Source organism: Brachyistius frenatus, unplaced genomic scaffold (genome assembly GCF_029030835.1).
Source record: "Brachyistius frenatus isolate BFR_SWC_R1_liver_20210118 unplaced genomic scaffold, ASM2903083v1 Contig_257, whole genome shotgun sequence".
NCBI lineage: Eukaryota > Metazoa > Chordata > Actinopteri > Embiotocidae > Brachyistius > Brachyistius frenatus.
This window is the reverse complement of record NW_027210856.1, coordinates 369,142-381,940: the sequence shown is the minus strand read 5'-3', so window position 1 is coordinate 381,940 and position 12,799 is coordinate 369,142. Positions and strand designations below refer to the sequence as shown.

The 12,799-nt window shown below is 44.6% G+C and overlaps 1 protein-coding gene across 1 annotated transcript in view; it reads right to left on the bottom strand.

Moving 5' to 3' along the window:
* The window catches only part of LOC138634314 (DNA (cytosine-5)-methyltransferase 3A-like), a 39,051-nt gene that overhangs the window by 17,224 nt on the left and 9,028 nt on the right, over positions 1-12,799 (bottom strand). Inside the window, exons 4-6 of the mRNA XM_069721130.1 lie at positions 11,419-11,761; positions 6,136-6,182; positions 3,588-3,734 (exon numbers count right to left, since the gene is read on the bottom strand). Coding sequence (XP_069577231.1) covers positions 3,588-3,734; positions 6,136-6,182; positions 11,419-11,761 — 537 coding nt within the window. The remainder of the gene's footprint in view (positions 1-3,587; positions 3,735-6,135; positions 6,183-11,418; positions 11,762-12,799) is intronic.

The following is a 12,799-nucleotide window of genomic DNA, read 5'->3' as shown; positions in this document are numbered from 1 at the left end:
TCAGTGCAAAGACCCGAGCTTATCTAAGCTGGACGTTATAAAAAAATAAAAAAAAAACTTCTCTAAGTCACAACAGGTGTAGTTAACTCAAAATGCATCAGATCAAAATGCTGAGAAATCGGATTGTAAAAGTTAAAAGGCGTCTTTTTATGGTGGAAGTACGGTCTAAAAATGTACAGGTTCTGTAGTGCAGAGATGTGGCCACTGCATTCATTAGCCTGATTTTTTTTTTTTTTTTTTTAAGCACAGATCCATACAAAGACTGTGTATTTCACAAGTGGCCTTGGGGGTCACAGCAAAAAGAGGCCATCTGGTTCTCATTGTGCTGCGTCCTTTTAAGAGATAATTAGGAATATTACAAAGTCAGCCATGAATACATAAACAGATTTCCCCATGAATCCACAAGTGGAGCTGTTAAGTACCAGGAGAAAAAAAAAAAAAAGAAGCTCCCTGAAAGGCAAGCTCGGTTCACTCCGTAATAAAGCCCTTTAAAAATCTATTTAAGTAATGAAATTACTGTTCTTCCAGTAAATCCAAGTCCATAGTCAAACAGAACAAAGTGCAACAAAGACAGGAAGAAAAGGGCTGTGAGGCCTACACGACAACTTCACCCCAGTTAAATGTTATGTAAGGTGAACTCATTGTGAGAAAAAAAAAAAAAAACATTTTAAAAGTTAAATATACTTGACCTCACAAGAATCACTACTCTGACATTTCTAGGTGCTGCATGAAACAGGAAATAGTTTGAGCACATATTTGCCCCACGGGAGAAACTTTTTTCTTGCAAGCAACTTTTTCCCAAACACGGCTAAAGCCTGCTCCCTCTTCCCCCCTTTTTTCCTTTTTTTTTTTAAAGAGACGGTTTCCCTTTAAGCTGTGCAAAGCAGATGGTCCACAACAACTCTCATGGAAATACCTGAAGTCAGCATATTTTTCCCCGCTGTAAGCAGGCTAATCAAACATGCACACTATTCCCCCCCACCCCCCATGTTATCAAACAAACAATGCAGTGCACATACCCATACACGCCAGCGTGCAACCCTCATAATCCAGTGTGGGGCTTGAGTTTTTTTTCACCCCCACTCTCAGAGTAGAAGGGATCGCTTAAAAAAAGAAAGCATGAACATTTCTTTGTCTGGGAATTCAGGGTCAGGTGATTGCCGACAGGAATTCTGGTTGGCTAGAGAGGACTTGCAAAATGTTGGCGACGAGCCAAGAGGCTGTCTTGCAAGCAGGGCTGGAAATTTGCTGCAAACCTCATCTTCACCCTCATATCCATAGCACAGAGTTCATTTCCATAGCTGGGGGAGGGGTCAGGAGGAGAATGGGGGAGGGAAATGGAGAGGGAGAGAGAGGGAGAAGTCCACTGTAACACAAGGCACATGAAAAAAAGAAAAGAGAAAAGGGAGAAGAAGAGAGAGAGATCCTGGAGAAAGTGCAAGACTGTTCGGCCACCATATCGTCCCTGATGAGGCGGGATGCAACAGTGAAAGTCTCTGTAGCAAGAGCCGATCCCAAACTAAATCTATGCATGCATTAGTGCTCGGGGGAAGAGCTTTGGAGGCAACATAAACCAGCCTTTATGCTAATTAGATCAAAGCCTGCAATACAGATAAGAGAAGGCGGAAAGAAAAACAGGCACATGGAAAATTTGCATCTTGCAAATCCCCTCAAATCCCAGCCTTAGCAGAGCTCCTCGTTCAGGAGGATCCACCTCTGAGCTGCGCTCTGGCCTCGTGTTTTACGACATTTCACTGGGAGGACCCCGGCATGTCCTGCTAATTTGGCAATATTTCCTCCCTGGGGACGTTTTTATGGCCGCTCCCAGGGAGCAGAAAGGGGGCGGGAGGGGGCTGAAGAAATGGAGGACCCTACGGTGATACTATGAAAACTGCCTGTTATGTAACAGATGAGGTTTGCACGACATCTCATTACTACAGGAAGTGGTATTTAACATGAGTTAGTGAGAAATGAACCTCGCATTTATGAAGATTAACCTCATGCCGGATTCATTTCACTGGATCAGTGTTCACAAAGAGAAATCTTGGAGCTTGTCGTCACATTTACAGTATTACAGACCAACCAATCGCACAAAGTGGTTCATCACTCGGGGCTTTCACTCATACCACAGGATCCTCATCAGCGGATGGAGATTTCCCACTTGTTCATAACAAAAGTTTACAGTAAAAGTTTTAATTTCATATTTCTCTGAGCACAGTTTCTCATATCCGTAGCCTTTAAAATTGCTATTTAAAATTGCTATCAAAGGTGTTGTCTTGTGCAACGTCTCACTGCGGCCGCGGTGGAGCTTTCCGATTTTTAATTAACACAATTTTTTTCAGCCAAATGAGTTCGCAGGACGCTGATTAAACCGCTCGGAGTATTTAACAGTATGCCGAGTTTTTAAATCTGGTGTCTGGCGAGACATTCAGTAGCGATGCGTTTTACATCACCCAGCAATGATTGGTTTGGCAGATCTGAAACGGGGAGGAGGGAACAACAGTTGTCACCATAGTGACAAAAAGGAGTAGGCCGTAGCGGCCAAGACTTCGGCCGAAAAACAAGCGCACAAGAAACGTTTTTGGAAAGTGGAGTCTCCTGATAAAAAGAACCTCAATGATCAGAGGAAAGATTAAGGTCAAATAAAGACATTGTCATTGGTCGGATGGATATTTTTGATACAAGGAGTGTTATCGATACCGTGATTTCGATAACGGTTCCTGAAAGATAAATACTGTATTTATATGGTTTACGTTACAACGACTGGGATGAAATATGAAATGACTGCAGTGGCAATAACTTTCCAGTGTAGTAAAATTCTTCCTTTTGAAATTATTTTATATTGTAACTTATGGATCTCTAACTGGAACTGGATTTTCGTGAATGTATTCAACAGAGCTGTTTTAAACATTCGTAAAGTCTGTGGATTATTCAAATTAACGAGGATGTTCACTGTGTGATGTTTCTGCTAAGTATTTGAAAATTGAAAATCCTCAAAAAAAGAAAAGAAAAAAAAAAATATTAAAGCGCATGCCATGTAAGAGCACGGCCCCTGGTTCAATTCTAGCAAGAAACCTTTGTTTCATGTCATACCGATCTCTCTCTCATGTTTCCTGTCCTGTAAAAAAATGCCAAGAAACAAAGCGAAGCTAACAACAACAAAAAAAGGGGGGGGGGGGAATTCTTTTTATGTATTTGCATGCACTGACCCCCTTTAATCTCGATTCATTTCACTTCCACTTCAAGACATCAAAAGCAGTCGGAGTGATGCAAATCTAAATTTAACACAACATTTTTCATCCGGGAAGCATGAATCATGTCAAACCATCAAACAGATGTGATCGACGCAGCTGCGTGCGATTTCTCCTCGGCTCATACAATACACGAGCACAAAGCCAGGAAATGCGGGAGCCCGACTGGAAGCCCACGGAAATAAATGGTACCTTCATGAGATATCAAATGACCCATCAAATACACTTGGCTGTGAATGCACCACAAGCCCTGTCTGTGACCCTTGGCATCTCTGGTCAACGCCCTGCCGCTCGCCCTGCTGTCTACGGTGGCTGGGACAGAGCTGGGGTACTCACCTCCATCTTCCACTTGGCCAGCCACTCCTCTCTGGTCCGCTTGCTAATGTAATAAGGGTCACCAGCCTGGAAGGTTATTCTGGGCATGGGCCTCTGACGAAGGCTGATCTCCCAACCAACTCCCCCTCGCAGCCTGCCTCGACCTCCCTGTTTAAGGTGTTACAAAAAAAAAAAGTTAGCTACTAGCTTTTAATTCTTCCTATAAGAGTTTCTCTCTCATGAGGAAGCATCCAGATTTGTAGTAAAACTGCGCGTCCAATCTGCCTGCGAGACAGATTCTGGTCAACAGGTGGGTAATTGGCGGTTGAGGCGATGGGTTTCACTAATTTCTTACATGATGATGACTCGTGTCGATGTGCCGTGCGGTGCCGTGATTGGTCGGGCGGCTGGAAGTGATGCCACGGAGTCTAATCAACAACTCCCTGGCAACACAGTCTCAAGGCCACCAGCACCAGCACACACGAGAAGCTCCCAAGTGTATTTGATATTTCAAATCTATACACCATTAGGTACCATTTCTTTCACAAGTCCGAAGGCAAGAGAACTACTTTTTCTGGACCTTGAAAAAAGACGTCTATGCAAAGCTTCCAGTCTGGCGATGGTGCAGATACACTTTACTTTGTGGGACAGCATGTTGCTAAAAGTTTATAGACACACGGGCCCTGTTCACACTTGGCATTATCACATGTCCTGGGTGATCCGATTACAAGGGGACAGCTCAAAGTACCTCTGTTCACACCCTCCGCAGATGTTTCCCTTTGTGGTCGGATCTCACTTACCCGCTCTATACGCAATTAAATATGTACATCACGTAAATAAACTAAGTTCACGTAAGTAAACACATACATGGTGGAGGCTGTGGCTCAGTCGGTAGAGCGGGTTGCACACTAATCGGAAGGTTGGTGGTTCGATCCCCAGCTCCTCCTGTCCACATGCCTAAGTGTCCTTGAGCAAGACACTGAACCCTAAGTTGCTCCCGACAGTGTACCATCGGTGTGTTGTAAGTCGCTTTGGATAAAAGCGTCAGCTAAATGTAATGTAACACAAACACAAGGCGAGAAACAAAAAGAGCCGTCTTTGTCTCATTTGAAAGCTCTGTCTATTAGAAATTAATGACGTGTTTCACATTTGTAAAGGTCTATAGATTCCAGTTCGTAATTTACAAGCTGAACCGTCAGGCTTCACCCGATTCTGAGCCTGAACCAACATTAATATTCAGTAAACATCTGATTTATAGCCACCGGTTCAGTTTGCACAGTTCAGCTGCACTCAGCAGAATCAAGTATGATATTTTTCTCTTGAATATTATCTATATTGTTTACCCAGAGGACATAAGTTGAGTAGGCGGTCATTAAATGTGTCCCTCATGTTCACACTGCGAAGAAAAATGTGGCCATGTGTACCCCAGGCATCCTCTGAATGTGTTATGAGCAGATCAGATCAGATCTCAATCTCGGGTGTCTTTGGTGTGTTCAAACCTGAATTTTGAGCCGTCCGCTTGTGATCTGACCACCCAGGACGCATGTTAATGCCAGGTATAAACAGCGCCCAAGAAATAAGCTCAAAGGAACAATTGGACTTTGTTTTTCTACATTTACATGAGAAGATTTCGGTGTGGTTGTTTTCTTGCAGAGAGTCAGGTGAGAAGATTGATACCACTCTTCCTGTACATATATGTAGCCACTGTATAGCACCTGGTTAGCTTAGCTTAGCATTAAGACTGGAAACAGGTAAAGCGGATCCAGTAAACTGCTTACTGGTAATTTACTGGTCCAAGTCAAGAAATAATCCGTCAACCCCCCTTTTTGCACGCCCGACTAATTTTTTTTTTTTTGTTGTAGTTGGATAGAGGTAGGCAAGCCAGTCCTCCTTGTTTCCAGTTTTTATGTTAAGCTGAGCTAACTGGCTGAAGCACAAGTCATATGCAAAGTGCAGATGTGAGAGTTGTATTAATCCTGTCGTTTAACTTTCAAGCAAGAAACGCTGCGTTATGCCGGGCGAGCTACAATTATGCAAAACAGTATCTAACCCTTCATTCACAAAACAACAGGTCCTACAATCAAGAGTAAGTAATAAGACTTGAGATGTACGTTGCCATGACAACACTGGATGGACCGACTTTGTTAACATACCAGTACGGTGGAGTCGGGTGAAGAATCCACTTATATTCAATATTTCTGAAACAAAAACTTTCCTTTTTCTACTCGAGAAAAAAAACTCGTTCACTTCTCTTCAGTTTTGCACCGCGACCATCGATCCTAAGCGGAGGATACGAGGTTCGAGACAGGAAAGGTAAATCAACCCCCCTTAACCCCCCCACACACACACACGCACGCACGCACGCACGCACGCACGCACGCACGCACGCACACACACACACACACACACACACACACACACACACACACACACACACACACACACACACACACACACACACACACACACACACACACACAAAAAGGGAGCTACAGCTCTCCCAAGTGTGACAGACACCTTAAGAGTTACGTCAGCCTCGAGAACAAAGACAACAGAGCAGAAATCTTACCTCGGTCTTGACTGCATCACTCCCGTCCTCCTCCTTGTGCTCCACATCTAGAGAGAAGACAGCGACACAATGGATGGCCTGAATCATTCATAGCAGAGAGGGAACTGGCATCGGTTTTCTTTTGTATCTGTGCTGAAGCTGAAGTGGCCTCTCATTCATCAATAAACCACGTGACACATTTTTATTAATCTCCGCCCACCGTATCATCACATTAATGTCATGTTGATCCAATTAAAGTCAAACTAATAAGACCGCTGAGAGATACTGGGTCGGGGAAACTCCTTCTGCGTGCTCCGAGTTCAAAATCATTGAAGGATCACAGGAACTTGTGTGCTTAGGTGCCACATGGGGGTTTGATGCAACCCAGAGAGGGGTTTGGAGAGGCTGCCCAGGTTATGATGAGGGTGGAGAGTGGCCAGGTTTGTTTTGGCGAACGTCACACTTCTGACCTTATATCCCCCCTTCAGGAGACACACAGCTGGCTGCTATTAGCGTGGTGCCTCCCCCTCGCCGCGAAAGGCAACAGCATACTGCTTCGCTTCAAATCTCCCTGCCGTCCTCCAGAGCCTCGACCAGATCAAGATACGAGTCTCTTCTTAATGCAGTAGAGTTTTGTAAAAAAAAAAAAAAAAAGCAAGTATTGATCCGTTTTATTTGGATTGGAAAATGGTGGGAAGGCCCACTGGGAATTCTGTGCCAATTCTCAAGTCTCCTATTTTACTCACTTGAGCGTCCGTTCAAGCATTTTTCTGGAGTTTTTATGGTGTAATGTGATTTTGAGCAGCAGACGCGGTTTCCTCGAACTGTCATGGTGATGTAGATGTTCAAGTTTCTGATTCCAAAATAATGACAGGGCAAGAATCGCCAAATTTCAACCGAACTGCAAAAACTGTCAGGAGGGCAGACGGCCAGGATGCCACAATAACTCACTATCGCCTCCTAATGTACAAAATGTTATTACAGACAGATTTTAAATCTTATACTGCATACTGCACCTTTAATGTTGTCATAACTCTTGTTTTTCTCACAACTGAGCAAATCTACATATTTTTAAAGATCTAACCAGTGTATGTACTGCATTTTAAACGTACTACTAGTAAATTCTAGTCCATTTAAAAGAGTCATAAAGTTATTGCTTCTTTTTGCTTCTAAATTTATTGTTCTAGAGATTCTAAAACTCATTCAGAAAGACCTGGTTACTGTGTTGAATGAAGGGAAAATCTGGCAAAAAAATCATATTAAAAACCCGCGTTTTTCATGTACCACAGGTAAGAACTCCTTTTCTGAGACAAAAATTTTGCAGAGAAGAGCAAATATCCATGTATACAGAGGAAGTTGTGAAACCAAAGTGAGATGTGCAACAGCGGGGTAAAGATAGTCCAAAATAGCACCGAAAATATTTGGTGAAACGTGCGCTGAAAACCGCAGTGCAATAAAAATTTCTCCAACACAATAAAAAGTCCCAGTTGGGATTTCCCATTAACTCGGCCGTGATTTAAGACGCGGAGGTCCACAACGAGGGCATGTTATTCATTCTTAAACAGCAATGTTTGCTTGCCTGCGTTCAGCGGAGCAGCGAGGGGGTTAGCCAGGGAGCGTGGACGCAACTCATGTGAAACACGAGAGCGGCAGTGAGGATTCATGATTAATGAAAAGTTGTTTTTTCACCCACAACAGCAGCAGCAGCGGAAATATACATAACGAAGCCAAAACCAACACCTCTGGTTTTTAATTTACAATGTTCAATTTGACTGTAAACAAGCGCGCGCGCGCGCGCGCACACACACACGCACGCACACACACACACACACAGAGGCAGGCGGCCGTGCCCTGAAATAGTGTTGATGGCACAGCCTGAGTAAACACGACTATCTGCTGAGTCAGAGCCTGAAACAACTATCGTAACACTCGAGCCCCTGAGAGGCTCGAGACGACTTCTGATGGTACGGTTTTCTTGCTCAGCCAAAACCCGGCTTGTCGGTGAAGGACCCTACAGACCTGTCCAAACAATAGCCTGCTCTCTTAGCAGCCTCTTCAAGTCGGTGCAGCTGAGCCACTTGCACTCCCCAACCCTTCGCCCACCCTCCGTCCCTCCCTCCTCCCCGCCCTCCCTCGTCCTCCTCATCGGGAATAAGTGACTATATAACAAATCGGCGAGGCATGCGGACTGCCAAGGTCACCGGGTTTGTGAGCGGAGCTGTTCTAATGTTGCCCACAGAGAGTATACTCTGCCAGCTTGAGCGGCTTCCAGCTCTAGTGTTGCCGGAGTACAGTTCCACTCCAGCCGGGGCTCAGATCCTTCCTGTGCCCTACAGATGGATAACAGAAACGATCGATCTCTATCCCAGACCAGCACTCCATTCAGGCGTGATAAGTTACAGCGTTAATGTCTCCTTGAGAGTATATTCCAGTCCCGGCCTGATGTGCTGATTAGTACACTTACAGGAAGGTAAATCATTGCAGGTGCAACAGTGTTTCTGCACCTCCAAAGTAACACTAACCTCTTGGCAGAGTTGAGGGAGCATGTAATCTGAGTTAAAAGTGTGTGGGCCGGTTTTTTTTTTTTTTAAGACCTCACATGCTCCCTCCTGCTGCATTTTTCACCAACTGCGCTCGCTTTTCTGTTCTCGAACCTGCAACCCGTACAGCGTGACTTCTACGGCCTCCTTCCTACGTTTGATTTTGATCTCCTCGAAAAGAAAGAAATGCTGTTTTAGTGTGTCAGAGGTGTCGAATACTACTGAAGCCAAACAGCACATTTGTGCACGTATGGCCTGCAAATAACAAACTTAACTTAACCTGACTGCTGCAGCCGTGTCGCTGACATCTACTGCAGGTCTTTAGGGACCTGCAGAGTGCACGCAAACCCTGAACTGAATTTCTGTATGTGGAAGTCGTTTCTTTGACTCTGTGGCTAACGGTGCTTCTTTCCGACCACCTACAACAGTTCCTCTTTCTAACAAACTGGAGGTTTGTAGTAGCCCGAATGGTGTGAGCGTTGCCATGTTCAGAGATTTCAATTCTGATAAGAGAGCTAAAGAGAAGTAGAATTACCGCCTGGTAGCAGTTCACACGCATATCTGTCTGAACTCCTGGAGACACTGCTGCAAAGAAACTTTAAACTCTAAAAACGCAGATGCTTCACACACGACTTCAATCCTGACGGCAGAGTTTCAAAGTGGACACAGGAGATTTCATGAATGTGAAATATGGTCACGATCTCCTCCTCTGATCCTCAGTTATGCTGTTAAATAATGGTCAGAAAGTAATAATAATAATTCATCCGATTAGATATTGGTGTGAAATGTTGTTATAACTATTGTATGAATTATGGCCACCAACCAACGCTCACTGGAGACTCATCCACCTGCAGCGTGCGGGGCTATCCCTGCTTTTCGCCTCAATGTACAAGTAATCGATCCTGGAGGAACAGATCAGGTTAATCCAGAGTGCAGACTCAGTTTGTAAAGAGTTCTGGGCACGAAACCTTCCACCTAGCAGCCCCCCCCCCCCGACGGCGAGGCGGCCACAACAGAGACCTGCCAGCTCCCAGCAGAGTCCGGTTGCCGGGAGACAAGTGGCCCCTCCCCTCGATTTATTTACTGCACTCCTCAACAAGGTCATCGCTGGTGTCTCTGCGGTCGAGAGAGGGACAAGCTGGGGACAAGAGGCGCGGGGCCGACAGAGATAGGAGTGTTCAGGGTGTGTGTTTATGTGTGTGTGTGGGGTGGGGGGGGTGGGGGAGCGGCTCAGGGGATCTTCATTTTGGCCTGAAAACTACCCGTCAGCAAGACTTTCTCACAACAATGCCCCGTAATTTATATAATCTTTATACGCTAATGCTATCCTCACTGTTGATATGAATGGAACCAAAATTCTATTTACATATAAAATGATATATTATAGGAATGTGCACAGTTTGCATTGAAGCTGGTGGTTTTACACAACAGTCTTAACTTAAATTAATTGTCATTTCATATCATAATTATTTCAAGAGGTAAATATTTTCAGGTATTTTGCACAAGAATGTCAACCACAACATCCCCTCAGATGTTGTCCTGCCAGCAACCTTTGTTGTCCCTGCCTTTCATTTCCTGCCTCTCCTCTGTGCTCTAATAAAGACATGCAATGCCCACAAAATAACAACTTTCTTTAAGAAGTTATAGCAAATTCTTTAAAACCTACTGTCCTAATGTTCCTTTATTTGAAATATAAGTATAACTTTAGGGCCACTGATGACACTTATTAACTGTTTTGTCTGTTAAATGTCAGAAAAATAGTCACAATGGCCCAGCAGAAATCCCTAAAACCCAAAATGTGTTTTTTAGATTTCTTCGGTTGTCCCACTGAAAGTAGTAGTAGTAGTAGTACTCATTGATATAAAGAAATGCAGAAAATATTGTTGCCGATCAGTTTTTTTTTTTTTTAGCGACCAATCAATAAATAACTACTTCTTTAATCTAAAATTGCAAACTAAGCACAAAACCTGTTCTTGTCAAAATGAAATGTTTTTATTTTATTACTCTGACAATTCAAACACAGTTCTCGTTAAATGTTTGGATGTTTTAATGAACTGCTTATGACTCCAAGACTGTTTCCACCTGTTTGCAATCATCGTATTCTATTAAATTACGTTCAAATGTAATATTTTGAGGGAATCGACTTTCCCTGTCGCTCCATTATCTCAAAGACCTCTCCCTGTTTTTTTTTTTTTTATTGCAGCTGCCTGTTTCATGTTCTAAATCTTATTTCGGTCACATGGTGCTTGTCAACTGGTCGTGCATACTGAGAGCATTTGTCCGACCGCACTGACGACACTGAACGATTGTGAAAGATCGCAGGCAGAAGTTTCTGAATAATACGTAACAGTACAAACATTGTAATCAGCTCTGATTTGCTCTGCAGTTAAAGTGCCTTCTCTTCACTGCACTGTGCAGCAGCATGAATGCGACACTCAGTGTTACTAATCCTGGCAGCGTCAGCCCCCACGCTCTCTCTCTCTCTCTGTGTGTGTGTGTGTGTGCGTGTGCATGTGTGTGTGTGTGTGTGTGTGTGTGTGTGTGTGTGTGTGTGGAGCCGCACAGACCCTCTCAGCCTGACATCCATTTACAGCTCACCACTCAACATCTTGTACACATGCACGTGATCCTTGCTGCTGTATCCACACACACACACACGCACGCACACACACACACACACACACACACACACGCACACACACACAGAGCCCATCAAAAAGACAGCAAAGCACAAAAAAACAACAAAAAAAACCCAACAACTCACATTTCGTCGGACGCTCCAGTTTCCGCCTCCCCCGTTTCTTGCGCGGCGTCATCAGGTCGTCTTTCTCCGAGTCCTGCTCCTCCCGGCTGGGCAGGAATCCGTTCTCCTGGGAGGAACTCGGGCTCTGACCCTGGGAGCTGTCCTCCGCCCGGCAGGAGAAAGGGTCTCTGGGGAGCCCGTTTTCCACTTCCCTCTTCTCCTGTTTGGGGAAACAGGCATCGGACATCCTGTCCCTGTGCCCGCCCATGTCTCCGTTGTGGACCTGTGCCATGGACAGCCTCCCCACCCCGGTGTAGCTGTTGCCCACACCCACACTGTCTTTGAGGGAGCCACAGCTCTCCACCTGCAGGCGGGACAAAGAGGAGATTGAAGCGTTGACATCCTGACAGCCTATCGGCCTTATAAACATCGCCGTTTGCTGCGGCAGTGCGTTGCGGGTTGATGTTTTGGAGGTGTACAGCAGTGTTGTTTCTGTCAGCAGTTATGACATCTCACTGGATGCACTGAAGCAGGCAACACAAAAACCTTTCAGTGTTTACAGCAAATCATCCAGCACGCCTGGAAAAAGGTCATCTGAGCGAGCAACAATAAAACAGTTGGCACTATCGGCGCGAGGATAAGCCCCCTTTCTTTGTGCGTTGGACGCATTTCAAAGAAAAATTGAATTAAAGCATTGATCCATTTCATATTGGACAAGCTTAATTTCACGTTTTAAGCCTTCCTTGGCTCTATCTGGACACAATCAAACATGCACCCCAACTTTGTAGCTATTAGTCGGTGAATTATGGCATTTCCCATTCAGCGCCGTTAAACTGGAGTTGTAAAACTTCAAAGCTGGGCCTGTAAATCTGCTGCACGGCCATTAACTCGCAAGTAAAGGGAAGGGATTACATTACAGTTCATCAGGTACACTTGTGAGCTTCCTGTAGTCGTGCATTCGTCATGACAGCAGCACAGAAATATGCGGAGAATGCCGGCTGTTTGACGAGGGAGAATTTTTTTTTTTTTTTCTTCTCTCTGCGTCCAGTTTTGCGACGCCCAGCTAAACTATTTCATTCTGCAGAGAGGAATGAACTCGAAGAGAGATGACCTGCCTGGATCTGAATTTAAGCTTCTGCAACATTCAGTTCCTACACTTAAAAAACAATAACAACAAAAAAAACAACCAACTGTCTCAGAAGACCTAGAAAAAGATTTCTTTCAACTCTGAAGTGTTTGAAGAGACGTCTCTGGCGCTGCCTAAAAATACCCTTTAAAAAAAAGAAAGAAAAAAAAAAGAAGACACTTTCTCAGACAATCCCATTACAGGGTCACCGTGGGAGCAGAAAGTGGAGCATGTCTTGCGAGATCAGACTGTCATCGCTGATGAGAGCGGCGTCGG